Source organism: Apteryx mantelli, chromosome 3, assembly GCF_036417845.1.
Source record: "Apteryx mantelli isolate bAptMan1 chromosome 3, bAptMan1.hap1, whole genome shotgun sequence".
In the NCBI taxonomy this organism is placed as follows: domain Eukaryota; kingdom Metazoa; phylum Chordata; class Aves; order Apterygiformes; family Apterygidae; genus Apteryx; species Apteryx mantelli.
The window spans coordinates 53,472,704-53,500,375 of NC_089980.1; the positions used below are offsets into that span (position 1 = coordinate 53,472,704).

The following is a 27,672-nucleotide window of genomic DNA, read 5'->3' on the forward strand; positions in this document are numbered from 1 at the left end:
CTGAAGTGCATAAGGCTGAAGCAGGGCGTTCCTGACGTTCTGCCAGTTATGCTGATTTTAACCTCTTGGTCCACTTGAGGTTTTTCTGCTTAAAGTATTTCTTGCTCTTCTGTATTCCTTTTTCCATTCTATTTCTAGATTTCCTAGTCTTATTAAAAAAAAAAAATTATATGTATCTATCTCTCTGGTCATGTGTACTTACATAAGTATGCAAGTATTTGAATTACTCTTTGAAATAAAATACCTAAAAATGTACCCAGTAATTGCTTGACAGACATGATCATAGAACTTTAATCTTCAAACTTACAAGTTTTTAGCCTGTTTAATATTTCAAAATGCTTATGTTGGAGGAGTTGACCATCTCTTCCTTTCTGAGAAGGTCCCTACAGCTGCTGAGAAGACACAATTTTCTGATCTTATTTTCTTAGAGGAATGCAGTGTTTCTTCAGATCTTACTACAGTGTATAGATGGTGGTTAGCCTCCAAACATCTTGCATCAGAGAGTAAGCTGTGAGGATCCAAAGAGTAAACTGTGCTCCAAGAACTCAGCAGTAACTTAAAAAGACAATATTTAATAGAGCTGGCATTTTTCCCTTACAGGCTTCTAAGTGCATGTAAGAATCCCAACCGTCATGCATTTGAACAACCCTTTCATATGTTGTTTACAGTATAGTTTATACAATCATGTATTTCTAACCAAATACACAGTGTAAAAAATAAAAATTCTTAGAAAATAATTATGCCATTTAGCTCCATGAAATTTGCTCTTTTAAAATGAGCATAAAATGATTAAATTATACCCTCTAACAACTCTATTCAAAGCCAAAAATACCATGGCTTAGAACAGGGTATTAAGTAGAATGGGCTTCAAAGTTTAAATCATTAGCTTATACTTCTCCTTGAACTACAAAAAGCTTGTGGCAAAGATGAGTTCCTCATTTACTTGTGCATAGGAACACTTCTAAAAACCAAAGGGTGAAGAAAATTGCTAAGCTTTGTTCTTCAGAATAATTGTTTTAATATTGGAATGTCCTAGAATGCTGTAGTTGATTGAAGTTATATAGGGCTTGGCCGGTCTGTGTCCAGTGTTGGATCTTGTTGGAGTGATCCTATATAAGCCATGAAGCTGTTGTTCTGATGACCCCAATCGTAATAGTCTGGAGAGAAACTTAAAAAGAAAATGGAAGAATTGGTGACTGGCAGATTGGTTCTAGAGATGCTTGGTTGGTGAATGGGGACAAAATGCAATTCCATAGATGCAGTTCTCACACTGAAGTGCAGAAAGAACCCCCCCCCCCCCCAAAACAAAACAAAACAAAACAACACACACCATCTTTGGGCTGTTAGTTATATTTATGATCTGTCAATTATTTCAGCTGAAGCATTTCCAGCTCGTTGTCTGTTTCCTAGTTCCTCTAGTTTGTTAAAGACTCCCTGCTTTCTGCTTCACTAAACCAGAAGGTGGTTGAAAGTCCCAGTGCTGGACTGTAAAGCTTCTAATCTACATAAAGTTCTGTCACTACAAGAGTATCAGTGACAGACCTAAACCTCCTGTGTCCATGTACAAGAGACTTGTACTTGGTCAGTAACTCTGGCAAAGTGCCTCTTCTCCCACAGGCAGTGAGAGACAGCTTCCCGTGGCTGGTCTGGTTACCACTGGGAGCTGTGCCTCTGTTACCCGGGTGGCTGGTTCCTCCATGCCTTTGTCTGGAAGGCTGTCTTTAGCTGTAGGCTGGATACTAGCCTGGAGTGCACCACCTCTGGCATCCTCCATAGGACTAGTCACTAGGTAGAAAACTAATGCAGAGATAGGATGGGAACTGTAAATAGTGAATAGCTAACTTTGCTGAATCATGGTTTGGACTCAGAGTAAGTGACTACATAATTTTAGATAAATGAGTGATAGGAACTGGATCTGGATATGTTAGCTTTGGCTAGTGAGCAAGTCTTCATTTTAAGATGATTGATTACACTGATCTACTACAAGCATGTTGTAGATATAGGAAGAGCAGTTGAATTACAGATGCTGGAGTCATCTTATAGGATAGTGTTCTTGCAGTGCCTTCCCTTCTCTGAATTATACGCTATCATTCTTGCGGTGAACTGCTTCTTTCTGGAAGTGTGGGCTAATCCTTTTTACCGTTCTGCAGGGAAAACAGGCTTTCTGTGCCATCCCCAAGTTGTGTTGCATAGGACTGCAGCAGTTAGGAGGGTTTGCGTAAGCTTTTGGTAACTGGGAAAGCAAATGTCCCTTTCACATCAGGTAAACCCCAAGTCATTTAGCCATGCTACAGAGCAACCAAAGTCTGAGCAGCTTCTCACTGCCACTGTCACAAACTGCTGCCTGCACTCTCAGGCTTTTCTCTCCCCAGAGCTGGTTAGCTGTTTTTCTAGGCCACCTTGCTCTCACACATTTACCAGTAAATGGCACTTAGGCTACTCTTGAAAGAAATAGAGGGCCAAACTTGCAACCCAAAGATCTAAACTCACTTTTCTTTAAAGGGAGGCACACTGTTGCAGTTCTTAAATTATGTAACTGTTTTCATTGTTGTGTCTTTGATTTCTCTGAATGGCCCTTGGATCCTTACAGTCACTCACTGCTGCCTTTTCACTTCAGCTCCCCCTTTGCTCTCCTGCCCTGGCCAATTTATATGAGAATTTGAGCAGAACAATTTGCAGTAGTCTTTTGCAGTGTGACATCTCCTTCCTCTAGCTGTTCCTGCTATGGGAAGCAAGTTGTTCCCTCTTGTATCTCACCTGCCCTGTGCCCCCTGTGGTGCAATATTCCATGCTAGATCGTCATCGCTGTCGTATCTGCGAGGGTTGTCAAAGAAATAAGATCTGGGACTGAAGCCATGGCTTGGGACCATTCCTGCATTGGCCTGAGGGAAGGGAAATGTCAGTCAGTGATTGCAACAGATAAACTGCTTGGTGCCTAACTTCTAAAAGAAGTCACTGCAGACTTACCTCCTGGCTTCTGACATAAAATAGGCAATCTTAAATTTGCTGTATACAATACCAATCTCTTTGCATTCTCTGTTTCTCCACCTGTATAGAGATAGCCTACTGACCTTAACAATTTTTTTTCCCCTTCCTTATAGCTAACAGGTATGACCCACTTCCAAAACCACTCTCCAGTATGGTTCTAGTCTGTCTGCTGAATTCTTGTCTGCCCTGGACAGTTGGTGCTACTAGCCAGTTGCCTTGAAGTAAGCAGCAGGGAAGCAGCATATTAAGCATGTAAAGAGATCTGGTTTTACCTCCCATGTTTTGGAGCCCTTCCTGCTGGCATGTTACCTTCCTCATCTTGGGAACTGATCATACAGAACCTTGGTACCCAGTTAAGAAACTGGCTGAAAGGCCACCGGGACCTCGCTCAGCATTTTCAATGTCTACCCAGTGTTTCAAGGGCCAAATCCCAAGGAAACATCCCTTGGCAAAATGGAGAAAGGGGTGTATGCATAACTCCTTCATTTACAAAGCATTTTGCTTTTTATTTCCCTATGAGTGAGTGTGGAAAACATACAGGATTCAAAGGGTCATTTTGATTCTTGAAACACTGCATAGAGACTATGTGCTAGGACCCAGCTGAGCCTTTCCCACTGATCCACTGTTTGTACCCCCAGGGAACAGTATTCCCTGCACCTGGTAAACTTGGATGACATTATCTCCTTGGCCTAAAGCAGGAGAAAAGTTTAACCTCTTATTATTTTTTTTATATGTAAATAACTTTGATACAGATGAACTAAAAACGCATCTCTGTCTCCTCCCCATTTCCCATATTTGTCTGTTGGAAGGTCTGGCAAGGCAAAGGACCAATCATTACAGTTATCCTGTGTCAGTACCAAAGCACACAGATAGCAAGTCCCAGATTATAATCTTCTTTGAAGAGCAGAGCTTTAAATCTAAACAGCACTAAGCGTTGCCTCTACTCACACTTTTCATTTCTGAAGTCCTGAATCAAATGTATAAGCAAAGCACAACTATTTCTTGGGGCTTTTTCCTTTCTACAAATAGAGAATACTCTGGATTTTTACTAAATCAGAGGGGTGTTTTTTAACAAAAAGAGGGTTTGTTTTAATTCTGTCCTCATGCTTTTTGGGCAAATACTGCTGGGCCATTTGGTACTTAACAGTTTACTGAACAGATTAGACTACAGTCCTGTGGCCCTTGGTCTCCCTCTTGTGGCAAATTTGCATTGAAGTTCAGTTTTGCCTTGCTACAGAATCTTTCGGGGTTTTTTGTTTCTTTCTTTTAACATTGTTTTCAGTTTTCTTCTTACAATGATGTTTTCTAGCAAAAATGTTGTTGTTCTGTGTAGAAAAATTTCACCAATGACTGATCTGCTATGGCAGATAATGTTCACCCTAAAAGGTACCCATAAAAGAAGTGGTATCACTGATTGACTCTTCTGAACTGTATCTTTAATAAGTTTGAGATTTAAGGCTTTCTGCAAACCGAAATACAAAAATATAATATTGTCTGCTAACTGCAGTGCTTGTCTTTGACTTGTGAGAGAAAACTGCCTGTTTGACTTCATTGGAGCTCTCATCTGAGTAGGATTCCAAGTCCTTATGTGGTCAGTTTTTTGGAAAGGAAGATCAGACATGTCCCTTACTTTTCTTCTCTTGTGATTCTCTTTCACACTGTCCTAAATTGACCACCAGGTCTAGCCTTGCTAAACTGACTTTAAATAAAATGAGATCTCTTTGTACTCACATTTCAGATGAGCAGCACTATTGGGCTGTCTTTTTTAAAAATATTGATTCTTTTCTTTACAATTGTCCAGGGCTAATTCCTTGGCAGGAGTGGCTCTGAGATTTTTTTTGGAAGGACACTGGAGTAAAGGGTAGGTTTCCTAGTGTGATGTCATGAGTCACAGGTGAACAGTAAGAATGGCTTACTGGTACTGTTAACTTACTGTTACCCTTTCAGGTGGGGAGTTGTTATTTCCTTGTTAGGTTTGACTTTATTATTGTCTCTGAAATTTGTGTGTGAGAATAAAGACGTGTCCTTACCTAACAAGTTATTCTATGAATTGCTTCACTTACTTGTGAATTTGCCATTTGCATCCTCCTTGGGGAATATTAGCTTTGGTTTGGTTTGTCCTACAGAAACAGATATGTTACCCAGGTAATCCTAGAGCAGTGCTGATATTCTGCATGTGCCTGCCAACGTATCCCATGCTAACCTGGAGAGGTTGCCTGTGGCTACAAGAAGACACTTGTCCATCTATTAATTATGTTACAGATAGTGAGAACATTTAAAGGTATCCTTACAACTCTCACCTTAATCTCTGTTCTACTGAAAGAGCCAACAAAAATGTCAGCTAGTGCTTGTTATCGGTGTTTGACATGGAAATAATTCAATGTGCACAATCCATATACCATTAAACAGTTAGCAGGCAATCATTTTCATTGCTATCTATCTATGTGATAAAAGACCCTAAGTTTGGATAGCACACTTATTTTCCACTGACTCAAGTAAGGACCATATTAACCCAAAAGGAAGATGACCCTGAGTTTAAACCAATTCCTGATTTTTACGGTAAACTACTTGTCTGTCTTCTGGGTAAATATGACGAGTTTCTCCCATGAGGACTTAGTATGAAGAAGTGGGAAGCTTGGGTTGTTTTTATTCTGCCAAAGACACTGTGAAAAAGAGAAGTTAAAATGTAAAGCAAAAGCTCCCCCAGAAGCTGCACTCCCCAGACCTGCCTGGACATTACGTTACCAAAATATATAACAAGTTCTACTCACTAGATCTTTTGTAGGGTTTCGGACACGGAAGAAATACACAACCAAGGAAGTTGGCAACAGCTCCCAGATGAAAAGGATCACTCCAAACACAATGTAACCTGCATCTCCCAGCTGACATTTCAGATCTGCCTGTTGAAATGTCAAAGAGAAAAATGTTTACAAATGAAAATGGCAGCTTGTTTAAAAGGTGCAGGAGGCAACATATCTTATTATAAAGACCTATACTTAAGCAGCTGAAATGCTTGACAGCATGGCCAGAAACTCCATCTGGTAAAGCTGGATTAACCTGGCTAATGATTAAAGGCCTATTAAAAAGAATCAATATTTCATGTTGCTGGGTACACGGCTTCCCTTTCCTTCTAGTTTCCTCCTCCCTCTTTCGCCTCCTCCTATTTCTCCTTTCACAAAAATCTAAGTTCAGTGGTTGCTTGCCAGGTTTTCTGACTGGGAAGAAAGTATTAAAATCAGGGTAATGAGAAACTAGTCTTCTAGCCCCTTTCCAGGTGAGAATAATATGTGAAGGAACAAACAATGCCTAAGCCTTCAAGGGCATTGCTGAAAATCTGGCTTAAAAATTAAGGGTTGGATCCCTCCAAGTTGGTGTACGTTGTTAGCTTAAACAACTGTGCTGTTACTCTAGTGTTATCTTTGAACTCCTAGCTACCTTTCTCTCTATCGTTCACTGTAGTTGCAGAAGGCAAATCCTGTCCTTTCATGTGTTTTGTACAGGGGAAAGAGGGGGAATGTTTCTGACAGGTGACCTGAGGAACTACCACAATACAAAAATGGGGCTGCACTATTAAAAGTGACTATTTATTCTGGTATCAACATGAGCACCTGCCCCTTCAGTTCCAGGCCCTTTTCATATGGCTCAAATTGTTTGCCCCAAAATCAAGGCAGCCCTAATGTCACGTGTCAGATTGGATGTTCAAAAAGCAACAGTGGTGTTCTAGGTCCTAAAGTACTCCAGTAAGTTCCCTAAAATTGTGGCCTCATGTGGGAAACTGGACCAAATATTTTGGCTATAAAGTCCCAGCACCTGTATTCCAGGTCGGCAGCAGTCAGCACAAGAGGTGTCTGCACTGCAAATGCCTAAGAGTGTTGCAGCCACCGCAACACTCCAGGTCCCAACAACAGAAGGTAAATTCAGGAGAGGAATCGCAGCCTAGTGCCTTTCTGCCTCAAATTAATGCCTTTTAATCACATGGAGTGGCACAGCCTAGCTGCACTCCTCTCAGCTACGCTGCAGCAGGGGAGATCAGCCATCCCTTGACATACTCTGCTCAAGTAACTCTTAATGAGGTCCTCTAGGCATTCCTACCCTACTGCTTACCTACTTATTTGCAATTGTATCTACCACTCAGCAGAAAACTGTAATGGCTCCAGCTTTGCTCAGCCATCCTGGCACTACAAGGCACCTGGATGGCTGGGAACACGGCTTGTGCTCTGCAGATGCTTGCTGAGACGGGGGGGGAAACACTGGGTGTCTGGGGCTTTGAGGACAAACAAAATCTACTCATGGTCCAGACCTGGATCAGAGCCTGCCATTCTGGCCAGCCTTGAAAGAGTTGGAAAACTACTGAGACCTGAACATTATCCTCTCAACTCGTAAGGTGATTTTTTTTTTAAGTCTAAATCTACATTTTTCAATGTAAGAAAGGAGTTGGATGCCCAAACTTCATAAAATTCAACAAAGAATCACCTGCTCATATCCTCAGGCACTTTTATCACTGTTAGTTTTCAATCAATCATCATCTGAATTGTCATTTGCAATTAAAAGCTGACAAAAATCATAGTATGAGATTGCATGACTGATAGAATTAATGTAAATAACCCCACTGCACTGGATGACAATGGAAGATTTTACAACAGCTTCAGAATTTAACATTTTAGTGGAATCAAGTACTGTTTTTCTTCCTCTCCAAATACAGTACATTCTTTCTAATGGACAAACCACTCTTTTCTAAACAAAAGGATTTCATTTTTTGAACATTATAATCATGGTAAATAAAATACAATAACTAAAAGACTGATTTTTTAAATTGTTTGGTTAATGCACTATTTTAGCACTGTTTCCCCTCCCCCCCCCCCTTATGCTGCTATTACCAGAAATTTATATTCCTGGAACAAAGCCATCTTAGTTTATTCAACAAGAAAAATCAATAGGATTTTATTATATAAGTGCCTCTTGTCATAGCATTTTGAAAATTAGCCATCACATATAGAATGAGTTTTTCTCATCAGCACTTATTTTCATACTTGCCTGATCAGATACATTGTACCAATCATAATCAAAAGAATTGACTTTCTTGGTTTGAGAAAATGATAAGATGAACAAGTTGTAACAGGCTCGTGAGGTATAAAGTAGTATAACAGTCACTCCTATACTTGTCACCTGACAGACAGATGAGCCCTAGAAGAGATTTAAACATAGGTTATTATTCATAAAGGAAGTTGACAAGAACATTGTTTTGCATGGACTTGGGGGTTGTCATGCTACTCTGCCTAATGTGACTGATTATTTTTCTCTTTCCTTTTATTATATTTGATCACTATAACATTTTCCAGCTGATGGTAGCAGCTCCAGCCCCCACCAAAATGGGCTGTGTCTCATTCCTGCTAATGTCATAGAAGTGCTATTTTCAGAGCAATGGAAGCACATAAGAATTACACATGGTATCAGATGGAGCAAGAGAATTCAGCCTCCAGCTCTGCATTAGCTGTAGAGCATCCTGTATCAGATGCTGGCTAGCTAGTATGATGCAGCCTTGCATCTTTTTACAGCTGCTTGCTGTGCACCTATTTCCCCCTCTAAGTAAAGAGCAGATAGTAATAGTCTGCAGTTAAACACAGTGCAGACAGGAGCAGAACATCCTGCCTTACCTAACGTCAGCATGGAGGTGACAAGGTAGGAGCACAGCCTACAAGTGCAGTGACCACAGCAGGGCAGTCTGTGAGTGGGAGTTCCAGCATGGGGGGAGGAAGGAGACTACAGAGTGTGAAATCAAGACAGTTTCTTAGTCCTAGGGAAGAAAATGGACAGAGCAAGGGAAACAGCCTAGTCCTGTGGCAGGAACGAGAGAGGCACCCCACTGCTGTGCACAGGACTCAGGGTGTGGAGAGACCAGCACAGGAGGGCTGACAGTTGTTGCAACAGCAAGAAAGGAAGGGATCCGGGAGCCAACACTACAGGATCAGTGTGTGATCATGGAGGCAGTCATATGCACAAAAATGGGACTGGCTTTGAAAGAAGAAGCTCAAAGGAAATTCTGTGCAGTTAGCCCTGGAGTAGTGCCTTGCACAGCCAGAGCAGGAAAGACAGGTTAGTGCTTTGTGCCCTTTTAGAGGAACAAAATGCCTTGAGTTTGTTTGCTTCACTAGCCCTCCCCTTTCCCTCTTCCAGCAGAGACACACACCATGTAGATGGGCTCCTCTCATCTACGTGAGAAAGAGGAACCAAGAGGGCAGTTGCTCCTCTTCTCATAGGACCCTTTGTAGCAGTGCAGGAGGCATGAAGGTCTACATCCCATTCCCTCCACTCAAACACTCTGCTTCCTGATTTACAGGCAGTAGAGGTCCGAACAGCCATGGCAGGTAGATCACACATGTACCAGAGTGGTTACTGAAGTATAGGAAGTCACCATGCCTGAAGCCCTGGCCTTCAGGAGAGTACCAGACTCCCTCTGCTGCTCATCCCTGCTTGTGGCTGTTGTCCTGTGGCTCTGCTAGCCAACCTCCTCCAGCTGGGTGTTCTCTGATGTCATTAAAGAGGAGTTCAGGGACTGGCCAAAAAAGCTAGCAGAAAATTAGTTTGCCTTCTTTCCCACCAAAATAAATAAAACACATATGAATTCAGAGAACAGCCAGGCTCAGGAACATTATGAAACCCACAGTGCAGTCAATCTCTCTGACTCCCTGCTTAAAACACTGCTGGAACTGCCCCATCAAAGGGGCTATAACCTGCACTGATGTCAGAAGTGAGCCAAGAGCCTGCTGTCATATGTGAATTGAGACCAGAAATATAGTATGTGGTGGTGAAAGCAGTGGCAAGACCAGCAAGCAAGAAATGCCACAAAGAGGAAATGTTTGCTAGGCACTTCTCTATTCTTCTTCTGTATTAGCAAGTCAGCGATGCTGTCATGGAAACCAAGGGTGAAAGAGCACAGAGAAGCTGCTGACTGGCACATACTGTATCCCAGTTCAGTGGCATTTACAGACATGGGACAGCAGAACTATAGAGCAGAAAGGGGCTGGTATTTCCCTATATGTGTTTCCCCATATAGCTGTCATTCTTGGGAGAGAGCTTGTGGTGCAGGGACTTTAACATTTAAATATGCTGCAGGTTTAACAAACTTTAAACCCACCAAGTACAAAAAAAAAAAGAAGAAACATGTCCTATTTTCACTGTCAGTCAAATGTACATGGTGGCTTGGTGAAGGGAGAATGCCAGGGTAAAGCAAAGGCAGAGGAATCCTTTCTCAGTCACAGGTCGCTACAGAAGAGGGGAGCCCTGCACTGGTAGCACATCCAGCCCAAGGCAGCAGCTAAAGGGAGGGCTCTGCACCTCCTCTGTGCTGTCTTAACCTTGGCTTGGAGAGCCAGGTCTGTCCCCTAGGCCAGACCACATAAGGGAATACAGCATGTCTGCATGAGTTTTCACCTGTTTACCAATCCCTATCTCTGTACACCCCAGAGTGCACATTATCTCCAACTCTACTTCTGTCACATCACTGCAGAAAATGGATTTTTCTTTTTACCTAGTGTTTCAGCACAACGGTAGCAGATTAAACTAGGATGTTTTTTCACTGCTGGCTCCAGCCTTCTGTGTCCATAAATATGTGCAGTCAAATCCTACTGGAAGTCCCCAGAGGAACTCCAATTTCAGGTCAGCAGAAAGAAGTAAAGCTCTCATTAATTCTCATTTCCACATTCAAACTTCCATCAAGTGAGTGTTCTCTTTTCCTTTCTGTAGTAATGTCAGAGTTTGTTTGTTTTTTTGTGAAATAGCTTGAAATAGAGAAGATCAGGTTTCCAGCAGGAGGAGGAAACGGAACAAAGTAATCTACCAAAGCCTCCCTTAGGTTAACACTGCTTTGTTACAGAGATTTATGCTTCTGAGATTTGCAATAGTAGAAAACCTTTTCTTACTAGTAAAAATAATCCATTGCTCATGCCCTTTGGTCAGCAAATGACAGATTTGAAAGAAACAAACAAACTAAGCTGCGTTTTTAAATCTTCCGTTCAGCCATGAACTTTCAGTTGTGCAGTAAGGCCAGATTTGATTAAACAGGAAAAATATTCCCATCATCTGATTAAGCAAATGGAGAGAAGAATCTTATTGTAAGATTTTCTAAATACTAGCTGAAAAGTAATTTTTTTGAAAGGTTTGCTATGGTAATCGGTATTGGTTAAACTCTATTTTTTAAGATTTAACCATTTACTGCAAATTGTGTGATGCCACCAGTAAACCCAGCCGTTTGACCACAGAATGTGTTCAAAGCTGTCAACCTAACAATATTTCTTTAAGAAACATTCTGTAATAAAAGAGACTTTTTCCCCCTTCTACCCACTGGACTGAATTTGTAATGCTTAAGTCTTTTAAAATGCACTCTCACTATCTATAGGACAGTATACAAATTCATAAAGGGAGGTTCATATTCCTCTTTCTGGCTTATCTTCAGCACACTGCTACTTTAAATATTTAAAATAATCAGCCAATAATTTGACAAGGTGAAGGATCCTGAAGTATAGACCACCTTTATGTAGTAGTACTGAAATGAAGTGGTTTTCAGTTGGGGGTCTGGAGAAAGCAGCATCCAACTGGAAAACAGCTGTGAGAAACTCCAGCTACCATGTTCTGTAAATTCTTTGTCTCACAACACTGTATTTTGAGGTCTCTGGTATTAGCCAAAAGCACCTTTGCTACAACCTACTATTTAGTATCTCTGTGGGCAGGATGGACAGCCAGGTGCAAGCTGTGAAGTTTAAGGCCTCCAGCTCTCAGGGGATCTAAAGAATTGTAGGCCTTTGCCTTGCACTGCCATTGTCTCCGAGAAGGTACTGTAAAAGAACTGAAAATGTACCTTACCTTGGACTCCAAGTAAATGTTGGCTAAAGACATCTTGGAAATCTTATACAGGCAGATGGAGAGTGAGACAGCACACAGCACAAACAACGTGTCATTAATTGCCACCCGGACAGAGACAATGACTTTTCTCTCTGAATTCTCTGTTCTCACCAATACCGCACATGTTAAATTCACCAAGAGGAAGAGGAGACTTATGAAAAGAGAAGCCAGGTAGAGGGGCAACCTGGGAGGGTGAGGAGAAAACAGAGTTTTAGCAACATTGTTCAGCAAGTGTCAGTCATGAGATTGGTGCTGCACTCTGAGCGATGGAAGCACACATCTTGGGGCTGCGAGAGCTCGCATAGAAACCAGCTGCCCAAGCCTAAATCAAAGTGCTCCAGCTTGCTGGAGATGAACATCGCTCATTTCAAACCTGCTTTTGAAGTTCTACAGTGTAAGAACTTTAGGCCATAAGAAACTAATGGCAAGCAACAAAACATGAACGTGTCTGTAGCAGAAATACAATGGCACAGTTCTTAAAAATGACTTTAAAAATGCATGTGCTTTCTTAGAGTGTACACATCATACAGCACAGACCTATTCTTACACGACTATTCACTTGCATGAGAAACCTTGTAAAAGGTTGAGCTGCTTGGAAAGGACCAGTTTTGATCTTGGTTTTAGTACATGATTATTCCCATGAACAGCATCACTGACTGCCTGTGTCTGCAGTCAGACTGCATATTAAATTAACGAAGTGTCTAATAGGAGGAAAAATCTCTCAGGTACTAGCTCCCCAGCTCCTTTCTCTGTCCCTTTTCCTAAATATTTTGATCATGAGCAGCTTTTTGAAAGGAGAATCAAGAATTTTAAATATGCACATTGATTCTGAATTGGCATTTGCCATCCATGCCAGGCAAAGGGTTCATTTGCACAACCACAGGAGCAGAGCTGGAACAGAAATGTGAGAGAGAGAGAAGCCCAGAAGCTGGGCTGTTTTCCCCCATCTCTTTTATCCATCTCCCCAGCACTGATACCTGCAATACCAGTATGGCATATACTGAAGGAAGGCTGTTTTTAATTTCTCTTTACTCCTACACACAGCTGCAGAGCTCTTCATTAAAAAAAAAATGAAGTGTGTTTCCATTTCTGGTGTTGCTTATTTCATTATCACTGCTGACCAAAGCAATTTCAGGTAAGGTTCATGAACTGCAGTCACTGAACAAGAGCTTTTGGTCCCCAGCTCTTCATGTCTGCTGGGAATTTTGAATTTGGCTGATAGGAAATGCCCAGATTATCTCTGAGGAATCGAAATCTGATTGTTTAAAAATACTTTCACCCAGTGGTGATCTTTTATTTCCACATGCTCATATCCTTTTGGGATGGTATCAACCCACCCATAAAACTGAAGAACAGCTGGCTTTTTTTGAGGACAGGAAAGGAAGGGGTACATCTCTGAGACCCTTCGGATGTGTAACTGGGAGAACTGAAAGCCTAAAAGTCTGTTTGTGTTTATGAATCAATGCCCTTGTTCTCAGTTATATCTGGCAGTGAGCAGGGCTGCTGTCTTTTCTTGGTCAGCCATGGAAATTTCCTCTTGAGGGGGAAGATTATACTCATTCTTAACTTTCTGGAGGAGGGCTCTGGTTTTAGGATAAGTGGCTGCAGATTGCTCTTATAAACCTCACACTCTAATGCTGGAATCAGTGCAGTCCTGAAGCTCCTCTCTCACATGGCTTCCTCTGGAGAACTCAGTTCCCAGTTGTAGTGGTAGTATCTTTACAGCTTGTATTTATTAATACTTCAAAAGTCTTTAAGTGATGGTCATGTGTCTTCCTTCCCCTCCTCTCCCAAAGCCCATTTAATGGATTCATCTCTGCTCCCTGACTGCAATGCAGGTAAAATATTCTCGTGAGGGTCAGGCTCGAGGAGGAAAGGCTGGCTCTCACACCTTGCCTGCCTGTAAGAAGAACATGCTCCCTTGTTGCTCAGCTTAGTCAGGAGGACCTTCTGCTTCAGTGCAGCCTGCATGTCCTTGATGGTGGCTTGCCACCAGTGAGGCTTAGAGGCTTCCAGGCCAGGCTCCTCCTTGCCTGGGTCCAGCAAAAAAAAGCACTGTAACGCTGTCATGCCCACACACTCTTGTATGTGCCAGGGTGAGCTGTCATGGCCAGCCAGTTGTGCAGCTCTTCACATAATGATCTTCCATCCCCCTTATTAACATGATGCGGCTGGGGAAACGGCTGCCTATTTTGACAACAGAGGCGTTGTTGCTGAGCCTCTGAATAAGCACCGATGGAGATGAAGGCTACATCTCTCAGGGCAGTTTTAGGATCTCTGCAGCTGCAGAAAGCATTACTGCCTCACTTAAAGGCAAAATGTGTCACTAAATCTCAGCTACCAGGGCACCTACAAGGGTTGAATAAACATTTTTTTAGAAAACAGAAAGGCAGGGCAGGGAGATGCTCCCACATTACACCAGCGACTATTTGTCCAACCTATTGCGCATAATCCTCATTTTGGGGCTGGTCCCTGAAAAGGAGCTCTGTGTAATAAAAAGCTCTGTGGAAGGCATGTGCTAGGGTGTTCTGCTCTTACTGTGCCAGCCTGGATGCACCCTCTAAGTTCTTCTTTGAACCTAAAATCAAACTTCAGCTGAATGCAGTGAGTTTTGGCTGGCTTATCAGGAAAATCTGTGTGAAACTACTGCATTTTGTATGTGGTTTCCTCAGAAACCATACAGGGTCTGAGGCTTGTGTGTAACCAGGCATGCACACACAGAACAGTAAGCCTCACCCAAACCCAGTGATTTTAAGAAATCCCCAAGCCCAGGGAGACATGCAGCAGGGCTATTTAAATACAAAGGTGGGTTGTCACAGGCCTGGCCATAAGCTCTTTTGCTATAGTGACTAACAACATGAAGGCTGTGCTGAGTAAAGTTCGCTTTAGATTCTGGATCTCTGTCAGCATTTTATCATTTTTTTCCTTATCTGGAAAGATTCTGATTTCTGAGGCCTGTGTCAATACACAGATGCAGTCCTACTTCACTGCTGCCCGGTTCCTGTAGTCGTTACCTATAGCAGGAATGACAACACCAGGCAACAAGGCCTGACATTTATTAAAGAAAATAAAAAAAAATCAAAAAGTGAACATTCGGCAATGAAGAAAAATCAAATTCAGTAAGTGCAGACTCTAGCTCCTGTCTGTAGGCCAAAATCATTCGTCTCTCACTGGCCTATTATAGTTAATACGCAGTGGTGTATCAACTATCTGGGTGTGTATGTATTTACACCACTTCAGTTACCCTGTACAAGAAAGGAAACCAGGTCAGCTTTATATGGCCCTTATATGCAAGCTAACCACATCCATGCTAAGAGCTGCAGACATTAAAACAAAATGCTAATCAGGTCCTTCACCAGTAGAGCTGCACAAGAGGAAGAAGGCTAGGCCAGACCTGAGAGTGCTCTGTTAGAAATGCAGTAGACGAGAGGCAGGGTAGACATGAAGCTGTTGTGGGATAGGTAGTCTGTACAAGAATAACTCAGGTCACAATACATAAGTATTTAGGAATGGAAATGCTCCAAGAGCTATGTGCAGGGTGCTGAAGTACTCATTCCATACCCATGACCCATTGAAGCCCCCTTTGCTTAAAGACACTTTCAAGCATTTTTTCAAGAACAAAGCCTTGCCACAAACACCAGTAGCAGATGAGGTTCAAACCTCCTGTCTCACCTTCAAAGCCAGCCAGGAACATGCTCACAGACCTGCCTCACACCACCCTGTCCTACGGCCCAGGCTTTCTGCAAAGCCTTCCTCTTTGTTCCTCCTGGCTCTGTGTATTGTCAGAGGCAGGCATGCCCCGCACTCATTCTGGGGGCTGGCTGGGGACCTGGCTGGTGTGTGTCATGGTTGTCAGCCAGCCCACACTCCTGGGTTTCCTTCCCACAGAAACCAAAGGGGAATGCCGATCTGTGTGCCACGGTGCTGACCATGGAGCATCCGGCTCTTGCCCCTTGTGGTTTGGGATGTGGCCAAGGTGTGCACACAGACCCACTAACTTGGAAGCATTCCTGGGTCCACCAAACAGATGCAGCCTTTCTGTTCTCATCTTTACATTTGCTGCGTCAGCTGCTCTCCAGCAAGGAGCCCTCATCCCTCACTCAGCCGGCAAACCCTGCCTGGCCCATACTGGTTACCAGCCCCAGCACAGCCCACCCCAACCCTGCTCTCATTGTACATCCTACCAAACACAGTTTCTGAAACACTTGCTCCAGACCTCTGCCTCTCCAGTGGTATCAAAACCAGACTTGATAACAAGCTTTCCAGGGCAAGAACAATTTTAGTATTTGACCTGTTGATACAGTACCATATTCTGCTGAACAGTCAGCAAGTAACAGGTCAGATTACAGTTGCAAATTACTCTGCTTTCCTATCCTGACTTTAGACTGTAAATTCTTTAGAGAAGAGACAGTCTCTCTCTCTTATCCTAACTAAACAACTTTGCCCTTGACTGAGGCTTCTAGGTATATAAACATTAATTTATTGAGCTCTTCTTCAGCTTCCTGGACATCTACCACCTTTTGGAGAGCTTTTAAGTAGTTTCTGATAATTCCTCCGTCTCAAACAAGATCTCAAACAAATTCCTAACGTAAATGCAAAGCTGCCATAACCTCTACTCTCTGGAGTTATGGGAAGTTATCTGTGAGCTCCCAGGCACACCATCAAGTTGAATCCATTCTCTCTACCTCCTTCCCTTCACAACTCTTCTCTCACCTTCTCAAAGCTTTTGAGTCTCTCTTTTATTACCGCTGGCCTCAATTCTGAACTAAGACATATCCAGTTTCACTCATTCCCGCCACGTTTACCAAAGCACTGGACCTGAATTCATCAACATACAGAGTTTCTTTAAGAACCTGTAAACAGATCACCAAACTCAGTGTTTCCTGCTTGCAATTGAAATACTTGCCTTTGAAATATCTGAATGTCTAAAAATGGTGCTTGTGTTGGGAAATGACACAGACTTCTAAATATCACAGGAGAGAAGCTGGTGTCAGAACCACCATTCATCATTATAAAACATTTGTATATAAATATGAGTAGTTATGACCACTGCATATTATCAAAGATGTAGTGTTTCTCTGAGTGCATGGCTACTTTTCTTTATGACAGTTCTTACCTGTATTTCAGTAGCTCTGGGGAATATTTTGACTTAGCCTTGAAAATCACCTGGAAAACAGAAAAATATTGCATCAGACGTAGGATACATGTAAGTAAAGAAAGACCCTGTGATCCACAGGAATCCTGTCTCACATCACATGAAATGTAATGACAGGTTTCATTACACAATAAATTTGCATTTATGGCTTATCCATGGCAGGCAACCTATAAACAAATTATTAAAATCACTCAGCAGGAGATTAAGATATACCTGTATACAAATTGTCCGTATCATTATTTTTGCTTATTTTGGCTTGGGAATTAGGTCCTTTACACCAATATTCACCAGAGGACCAATGCCGGTACGATCAAAAAGGTAAATAATTATGCCCTTATGAGACCTATCAGTACCTGTCTCTCATGCAGATCAGCTCATACTGGCATATTGGGAGAGATGCTCTATTCACATAAAGAGCCCTTAGTACCCTGCCCATAGTACACTGGCCTGAAATTGGATATATATGTTTAAACATGTCATATCACCAGAAGGATGTTGGTGAGAACCAAACTCCTTGTTTTACTCTGAGATGTGTTTGGCTTCCACTGACTACAAGTTCACTAAGAGAACAGTACATATTTTTACAGTGAGATAGCTCAGGCACAATAGTTATCTTGCTGTAGCAGAAAAGACAAAATATTGACACTTTTGCTGCATGTAATTATGTATGTATGTAATATGTATGTAATATCAGTCCCAGATGTGTAACCACTGTCAGAAATTATAGAAAAAAATATTAACAAATTTTTATCTTGATTTAAAAAAAAAGCTTAAAAAGAAGCATCATTGCTTTTTCACAAGCTAACACAACTCCAAGCAAACTCAGTTTATAAAGGTCATTTATTTAAATTCAGCAGCCTACACTGAAACACACTGATTACTAGTATTACAAAAAAATCATGCCACATGATATATTGTGTGTTATTTCCTAATTGTTTTCTTCTCAGCTTATCTCGCCTTACCCATTTCATTTGGTTTTGCATGCACTTTAATGTATCTTGCATAATATTTGCTAGGATTACCATACTTTCCCAAGGAAACAGGACTTACATGATCACTAAGTATGTGTAGGCATGCGCCTGCCTGTGAACCTGTCTACCTGTCCCCACCAAATTTTAAATGGTCTGGTCAGAGAATTGAAGACAGAATTCTTGAAGTGTCAAAGACATGGCCTTTCTATCACCCTCTTAAAAATCAGTGACTCGATAGAAGTGAGGGACCCTGTAAATGCATCTCATATATGCCCTCTGTATGCAGAATACTGCATAATGATCCTACATGTCACCCAAAATGAGAAACTCTGCATAGGAAAGTACCATAAGAAATGCCCCAGTTATGGAAACAGCTTCAGTCACAGCTCAAAGTCAAGCATGAGACACAGATCTGGAGAAATCAGGCTTCACTTGTTCCAGTGCTCCTGGAACAACTTGTCATTTAACTCCTATTCACCATAAATAGCTGCCTTAACATGGAAATTATTTCTGTGGCATGTCAGTCTGCTTAGCACTAGGTGAACCAGTAGAGAGCATGGAGCTTTTTAGCAGGCCCTGCAAAAATAATAGCTGAGAATAAAATTGAGAAATTGAAAAAAAACCCTAAAAATATTCTGCAACCATCGATACTGTTTCCAAATAGTTAACACCTCTGGCACTATCCCTTAGAGAAGATTTTTGTGATTCATTATCTAAATACCTAGATCATGAATTCTCACAGGAATTTAGGAGCAAGTTTTATGTTATTTACTTGCTACTTGAAGGAAAGGTATAAGAAGCTTGTGAAAGTTTCATTTTTCTGTGGTGCAGTTGGGGGCTGGCAGTTTTTAGAGGAGGGATGGGGTTCCAAATACTTCCTGTACCCTTTTTGTATGAGACATTTTGCCTACCCTGTTTATTCTGGATGACACTGTGGTCAATTGGGGAGTAAACAGATTCCTGACCTCATTTAAACTGAACAAGTAAAAACCTGTCTCTAGGGCCATTCCACAATCCTCACCTGTTCTGAGTAGTGCTTACTCACACATATTGTACCGTTAATTTTGACAACTTTCACGAGCAGTGCTGAACAGAAGCGTTCAAAGCTACTGTAGAGAACCGCCCAAGACAAGCAATTTGCAGTGGGCCATGAGTTACACTGGGTCCACAAAACCTAGGAGATTCATAAGTCCAGGAATACCATCTCCTGTGGTCCCCCAACAAGGACCCACTCACCCCTCTAATGTCACAGAGCACTCCTGTCACAAGACACAGTGCAAGTCCGCCCTACTCAGCAAAAACTCTGTGGCTAACCTAGCTAAAACCAGATGTGACATGTTCCTGTTGCAGGTAATTTGCAGGACAACATCTCTAGAGGTGAGACTGCCAAAATGGCTGTGTTATTGTGATTCTACATTTGGTGAAACTGTGCCAGTGGATAATATGCTTCTGAATTTTATCAGAGCAAAATGACCATTAAGAAAAAAAACCGAACACTACACAGAGTGAAAGCTGTAGTGTAAGGCGTTGGCACTCTCACAAATTCACCACTAGACAGAAACATAGGCGGCCAGGTTCTGCTACCTTTGCTTACACTGATAGTGCCTTATTCCATGAGCACCCTTGCTGGAAGCAGTGTGACCGTCACAAAAAAAGGGCTGTTCAGTGGGACTAAGGATGTCAGAAGCTGATCTCAATACACCTTACACGCGTGGGTGCAGCTTTTTGCTTTTACAGTCATTTAACTCAAAGCACCCTGCAAGAAAAGACTGGTTGCTCAATGGCCCCTCCCCGCAACAGCATTGAGAAAGCTTCCAGTCAACATCTGAGTCATCTAAGCAAGTCTTCCAGCAAACCAGAGCAAACCAGGCTACTCCTAAGAATAGACTAAAGAGCAAGCAGAAGGCAGATTTTTTAAAAAAGATCTTTCAGAGAGCCCCAAAATGAATAGCAACAAGGAAAAAAAATCAGCTAGTGAAATTCCCTGCTAATTTTCTAATGTCTAAAAGATTACTTTTTCTTCTTAAAAACATTTCCCCTTTTGCTTGTTCTTTAAAGTAGAAATTTACTGTTTTGATTTCTTGTTTTTGCTGAAGAACTGGAAACCTCAAATGAGATTCTCACACTCCCTCCTCCACTCCCCTGAGGTATACGTCTGGCATACAGAACTGCAGCAGTACAAAAGGACTCCAAAAAGCCCTTGAGCCAAGGAAAATTCCTCTCTTGCAGGAACTGATGCAAACAGCTGCAAGCTAACTTTGCAGGATGTCCTACCAGGGCCCCAGCAGAAGAGCGATGGGGTTGGCAGGAGGGCCCACGGGCAGTGGAGCTGGAAGTTAAGGGGGCTCCTGCTATGGCTATGCAAGTTACATCAGGAGCCACTCAGGCCTGGTAAGTAGCAATGAATCAGGTGTCAAAGCCAACTCACATATGCCCAGAGCAAAAGAAAAAAAAATCTCACTACAGCAATTTTCAATCCGTGCTCTGATTTAGCTGAGCTGATACTAATGCTGGCATAGGCCTTCAGTGTACCCCCAGGTCTAGTTAATCAATTCACTTTTACAGGAACCACAGCTCACCATAAAGCTTCAGGTATGTGTTAAGTGCTTGCATACATCTCAAGCTGGCTCTCTGCACAGGAATGAAGTTTACCTTTATTCACCAGTTCTCATTTCAGAAAACTGTAGAGTTCAGGGTGTGCTCTTTCCTCTCAGATCTTTTCACGACTGCCCCTCTCCCTTCCTCTGTCACATTCCATGCAAACATCTCTTTGCACCTTGAAAATCTGCCTCATGCGGGCCCAGACCCACCCCCGTCAGCTTGGACACCTTTCCTCCACTGTGTATGTTCCAGTCCAAGGCCCACCTTCCCCTTCTTTCCTTCTCCCATTGTTCATTCTTTCATGTTAAATATTCCTACATTTGGATCAGATTCCCCTAAATATGCCCAGTCTTCTCTCTACTCGCTAAACTCTACATGGTTTGCAAGGCCTACTGACACAGACAACGTCTCACTATCATATGCAGCTTTGTGTAACTTTGTAAAACTAGTACAGGTGGGAGAGGGACCATCATGAGTCTGGCAGTCACAGTAAACTTGCATGTATAGCTTTCCCATCAAATCATTTGCTAACTCAAATCACCTTATTCCTTCTGTCAGACGCTGGCAGACAGCATCTCTGTGCGCACTTCTAACTTCTCTCCTATAGACCCAACATATTTGCTGATGCTTTACCACCTGTATTTTGACTCCTGTGTAGTCCTATGTACATCTAGAGCATGTTTTAAATTAATATAAAGCTCTGTAAAAAATGGTGTATTATTTTTTATTAAAAATAAATACTAAATAAAAAGTCCTTTCTGTTCTCTCACTGTTGGTATTACTTTTAAAGTTCTATCCAGAGTAATTAGAGGATAAGTTCTCTTAATTTTCTTCACAGAGATAACATGTACCTCAATTAGAATTCCACTGAGATACGAAACCTCTCCGAAAGTGTTGCACTGGTTTTACCCCACCCTTCAAAGTACTTCTAGCATGGCCAGCTCCTCTCCAAACTGTCTTACCCTGCACAATTTCTCTTCATTAGAAAGTCCCTGATTTTTATCAGCCCTGCCTGGGAGGCAAGGTAAACTTCCCAATCTGGATGCCAGAGAAAGGGAAGATGGTTAGGGAAGAGGAAGGAGAGCTAAATCCACCTACCAGACCCTCTCCACCTATACAGCCTCTCAGTTCTTTAGCTCAGCACCACTTTCCCTAGGTGCTTGAGAACGTAACGGTTAAACCTACAGGCCACCAAATAGTTTGCTGTGCCTGGCCATAGAGGGGGGCTGGGATTTCCAACCTTCCCTACCACTCACAGTCTTTGGCCTTGACCTTGTTTTTTGAGTCTGTAGCCCTCCATCCTCGCCTTCCTCCTCCTTCATTTGTATCCTGTTCCCCAGGGAAACGTAAAGTCTGAAAGAAACAGAACAAACTGAAGCAAGCCCTTCTCTGCCTCCCCCCACCTCACTACCATAAAAGGCAAGTTTTTATTTTCTTTTATTTTCTTTCCCAGATCCTCTTTAAACTTATGCCCACAGCACTGACTGTAAAGCCTGAGGACTCATCTCAGTCTCCCCTTGCCATTGGCAGGGAAGAATGGAAGATTTGGCTAGGCAGGACACAAACAAAAGAGTGCTTGAATGCTGGGATCCTCGCTGTCTGGATTTGGTTAAAGTGGAAAATGTTATTTGCCAATTTACAGTCTTTACTTTATCAAACAGCCAAAATAAACCTGTGGGAGGTGCAGGTGTGAAGCAAACAGACCTATGGGCTTTTTGGTCTCTGTAGGTGGAAATGCACACTTCTGTTCACTATCTAATGGACCAGGGAGTTTCTCTGGCTTGGTTATTTGCAGGTGTTGGGCTGTTCTTTTATGAAACTGCCACTGGATCTCATTTCTATTTAAGACTTACTTTAATGATTTCTAAGTAAACAGAAGCTTATCCTGAGAGGCAGGTCACGTATTTTTTTTCCTTTATAAGACAAGAGAATGAATACAGACAAAGGATTAATAAATTCTCTTCAGCTGTCTTACTAGAGACCACGTGTATTTTCTGCAGTACATGATTTCTGAGAGGAGGTAACATTATATATGCCTTACCTTCAGCATCCTTTTCATTTTGCCATAAGTAGGGTATCAAGACAGTAAGAAAGGACTCTGAATTTGGCATTCAACCTAAAGACCTCTAAGGAATTGTTCTGAGTCAAAACTATTTTGACTGTAACTTCTCTCCTGTCTACTGGTCCCCTGGTTTAGCATCCTGCCCCGATGCATTAGAATTCCTCTGTTCTTTCTGTTGAAGGTGATGTGCAAATCTGGGAATAACCCCTGCTGTGCTGATGCCATCGTGGCTTATTTGTCCTGCTACACAAAAGATACAGTCCAAATTTGTGACCCCATTGCTTAGGGATACCTATTATAAAGACAACAGTTGTGGCTAACTTCCTGTCAGATTCAAAGCTGCTTATTATTCTAAAAAATGCCCTCAGGCACTTGTCAAATGAGTTTTTTTCTTTGGCTAGGAGGATCTGCAGTTTTTTGGAACTAATTTTTCATCTCATATCCATGTCCAAAAGTGTTCTTAGCAGTGCCCCATGTAGAAATGCTGTGTGCCATACAGCAGTTAATAAACACTGCCATGTTCCAGGCTCATGAGGTCTCTTCTAGTCCTTTGTTCGTATGCCATACCTAGATAACTTCTTTTCCTCTAGCTTAGCACCAGTTAACTAGCATGGTTTCCATGCAGTGAGACACAGCTGTCGTCCCTTTCCTTCTTTCTGGAGAAAAAAGGGGATAAAAGTTGCTTCCAAACAGGTCTGTGAAGTTATAAGCCATTACTGAAAACAAAATTCTTTCTCCCCACCCCTTTCACACTAGTTCTTGCTTGTCCACTGTGGAAAGCTAGATGCACATTAAAAATACAGTCTCAAGAAGATGCTGAATTTCAAGCCAAACCACCTTTTAATGGTTAGAAGTAAAGAATTAATAACAGGGAATTAAAAGTGTGTGCATTGATTCCATGTCTTACATTATATTCTTACAATGGCTATGCTTGTATTTCTTAAGGCTTTGTTCTGGCTGGGGAGATATTTGAGATGAGATTTCACAGGAGCAACCAGCTCCAAAGCAAACAGTAATACTAATAATATGCTTGATAATATGCTTGTCTACAGTGGCTCACAATCTTTAAAGATTGTGAGACATACCACAAAGTCTTAAAGTCCTTTTAAATACTGTTTCAAAAGCCTCTCAACAGCTATGTAAGACAGGTAACCATTACACTCTTTTATAGAAGAGCTCAGAGGAAGACTGTGAGGGCTCATGGTGACAAAGCAGAAACTGTGTTAAAGGCAGAACCAATAGCCTTAGCATTTTCCATGTTTCCAACTGCTGACTTGTACTTCCTTAATGATATCAGACAGAAATGCCAAAAATAGGTTAAAAGGACGTATGAGTGCATTCTGTATACTCTCTTCTTGGATTTTTCCTCAGACAAAAGGAATCGGTTACCACGACACTAAGCCCCTGAGAGCTGGCACTCTAATGCACAGAGTGCAGACTGCAGTGCATTCTCCGTGCTCATATCATCCTCAGCTTCTCTTGCCTGAGAGCCAAGATACTGCATTCTGCCTTCGAACTTCAATGGGACCTCTACATGTGTCTGAAGGAAGAATCTGGCCCAGGGCTATGATTTAGTCCCAACTGCTGTGACGGTGATGGACTCTGCATGATGATGGACACTTGCCCCTTGGGAACTGCACCATCATCAAATGTCTCTCACAATAGCCATGGGATAAAGCATAGGTCACTACATGCCTGAGCTGGATTTGAGTAGCATACAGATGAAAGGTTCCTGTAACCCTCTAATATATCTCAAGTCCAGGGGAGTGGAGCAGAGTGTGTTAGCAGGTGTTTCAGACACTGAATCCAGAAAAGTAAATAAATTTGCAAAAACGTGTATGTGGTTCTAAGTATTTAATATCCTCTACTAAAGTCCTCTTCTAGCTTTCATGCTTACCACCTCTGCTTTTACAGCTCTGGGCTGGTAGCTCTCACAAGCAGCCTGATCTCTCCAGCCAGGATGTTCAGAATTTACAGTCCTGTGGTAGCTGTAACCACTACAGAGGCACCCAGATCCAGGCCCTGAGCTGGTCCCTAGCGGGGCTCATGGCAAAGCCCAAAGCGTCCTGAGCACTGTCGCGGGTGCTGCAGGGCTGGCGGGTGCTCTCATGGCCAGCTACACCTGTGCTGGGAAAGCAGACTTTGCCATAGGTCATCTGAGGGCAGGCTTGGCTTCTTGCTCAAGGCACTGGAGTGAGATTCAGGAGATACTGAATCAAATCCCTGCCCTCCTGGAAGCTTCCTGCGAGCTCTCAGGCAAGCCAGGCAGCCTCTCTTTGCCTCCCAGCATGCTAACATCCCAGCCTGCAGCCCAGTGCCGAGACACCCAAGCCCACTGTAAGTGCATCCAAGCCAGTCTAACTGCAGCAACATGGAGCACCGTGCAGTCTAATTCTTCTGGCTTCTTAGCTGTCCATAGCATAGATACCCTCTCAAGGTCTCTTTCCAAAGCACAGATACTACTCCCTTCCCCCTCTATACAGCTAATTTACCTTTACATCACAGTGCCCTTGATGCAGAAGGTACATCTCTGTACAGCACCTAGCACTTACAGGGGCCTAGACACAAAGAGCACTCAGTGCTACTTGTAACACAGATCATAATAGAAATTTGGGGCTGTGGTAGGACTCTATCAACAATTTGACTATTGATACACAAAAGAGAAATCTACTCACCCAGAAACATTTCAGTCAACCTACGTAAAATCTGGGGGGGTGGGGAGCAGCTGTCAGCAAAATTAGAAATTACAATTCTGACTGCACACAGAGATTAGGTTTGCTAAGCCAGGGAGTTTATGGGGTCTAACAACAACAACAACAACAACAACAACAACAACAAAGAATAACAATAGAAAGGCACTTTGGAGGTCTAACCTTCAAGCTCTCCTGTAAAAATTTTTCCCAGTCTTCAAATTAAATGACATCATTTTAATGGACAGTAGATATATTCTTTTGCCATTCCTGAAGCAATCACTTCAGGCTCTGGGTTTCATTGTAACACTGATCGGTTGCATATAGATTAAAAGTTAAATTCCCAACCAAATACCTGATACGTGCTTCTTGCCCTGCCCAAGTACATTAGGAAATTACATCTTTCTCATGAACCTTAAAAAAATAATGCTTTACCATTATGCTAGATTTAATCAACCAAATGTCTGTTGCTTACCTGTGTGAAGTAAAGATTCATCAGGGTCAGGGTGAAAAATTGGAGGCAGACTGGGAAGCAATAGAGAAGCCAGAAGATGAAGGGGCTGAGAGAATTTGCTGTGACAAAGTCTTTGAAGTAAAATGAAAAGAGCACAGTCCTAAGAGAGGCCCAAAACAAGCACAGAAACAGAAAGACAGTTTGGTAACTGAACCTCTTGTGCCTGTAGTGAAGGACCAGCCAGAGCTGGACGTAGATGAACACAAAAAGAAGTGAATAAAAAACAGTATAAACAATGGTCAGGCCCAACTTCACATACGGAGGGACAGCTGGCGTCAGGGTTGGCGGAAGGGTGTCATTTTTCAGTGGATCCCACTCAGGGGCCTCCATTTGATATCAGGAATCGTCAGAATTATTTATTAAGTTTGGCTGCCGCTGTTGCCTCCTCCTCCTTCTCCTTTCATCTTCCTACAGCATAGGAATCAAGAAAATGAAAGAAAACAAGCTGCACTTCCTCTTTGGCAGCTCACTGTGGGCTGGTAGCACATGATCACAATTCAGAATGATTCATTAGGACTGCCTTTGTCAGCAATTGGCAGGGAACAGCTCAGAAAGCTGCCCTTTGCTGATGCTTGTGTACGAATCTCTACCATCTTTAAGAAACAAAGAAATCCACCAGCCCCTAAACAGTTTACTGCTGAATCTTTTCCTAAGGAAAATTATCTGGATTTTAAATTAGTTCAGTAATGTTGTATTTTCTGTAACAAGCAGCTACCTGTCATTTTTCCTGGTGGTAATCACATCATATCTTCTCAGGATTTTTTTGTTTTGTTTTGCTTTAACAAGTACTTTATTTAGCTGCATTTCATTATAAATAATTTTAAACACCTTAATGTACTCATGAAATTCAAAACACTGCAATAAGCTATAACATTTCAGCTTCGTATTGCAGAAACCTTTTTGTCTATAAGGAATAGTCTATATCTCTTATGTCTGTAAGGAATACAAAATTTGCACAGCAAATCTAATACATTCAGCATCCTCTTTTTCTTCTAACATCCTACATTCCACTAGAATGGTAGAAAAGGTACATAAACATCTCCAAATGTGCTGCATAGAGGAACAAATAAACCCCCCTAAATGCCCAGATCCATCAAAGCATACATGCAGCTACAGGTTCTTTTCTTCTTGGTTGTTGTCTTTTTGTGCCATCACTGTGGCAACAGCTGACCAAACACGCCTTCTCGCAAGCGTGCAGCTATGCCCTTGGGATTAAGTCTATAAATTAATAGGCGCTATTGCAGGCTGCTGGATTTGACTTACAGGGGTGAGAAGGGAGAACTGAAACTCAGTGGTTTAGATACTTGTAGCATGGTGGAAATGCTTAATGTATCTCTAGGTCATGCATAGCGTCATATACCATCAAATAACAAGCTTGTTAAAAGGCACCTTGGTTGTGGCTAGAGCAGTGCTGTGTTTTGTTCTATCATTTATAGCAAGCTGACTACAAGAAGTGCTTCTTACCTGGAATGATTCCCAGGGAGGATCCCCACATTTCTGGTGAGCAGGGAGAGAAAATTCCTTTAGCAAAAGATTCCTTGTAGGAAAGGCTAATACAGTGTAGAATACAGGGTACGGAGATGTTGATATTGACCCTGAGTACTAAATGAGATAATGATTTATATTAATAATGCCTCATCCAGAAAAGAGTTGATGATAACTAATATTTTGTTGAAAAAGACAATTATTATGATAATTGTGCTGATTAAGGGCTGATTAAGTATATGTATAGTACATATAAGTTTGCATAGTATCTTTAAAAAGATTTTTAGAGATGCCTGTCATGCCCTAAA

The 27,672-nt window shown here is 42.1% G+C and overlaps 1 protein-coding gene across 1 annotated transcript; it reads right to left on the reverse strand.

Annotated features, from left to right (window-relative positions):
* Nucleotides 1–322: 322 nt before the first annotated feature.
* On the reverse strand, nt 323–26,292 carry GPR137B (G protein-coupled receptor 137B). Its single transcript, XM_067294728.1, has 7 exons — nt 25,841–26,292; nt 17,003–17,052; nt 11,848–12,070; nt 8,019–8,172; nt 5,760–5,884; nt 2,758–2,882; nt 323–1,168 (listed from the first exon to the last, which is right to left on the reverse strand). Exons 1-7 carry the CDS (start codon nt 26,207–26,209, stop codon nt 1,057–1,059), a joined length of 1,158 nt encoding a protein of 385 aa, XP_067150829.1. The 5' UTR covers nt 26,210–26,292; the 3' UTR covers nt 323–1,056.
* Nucleotides 26,293–27,672: the final 1,380 nt, after the last annotated feature.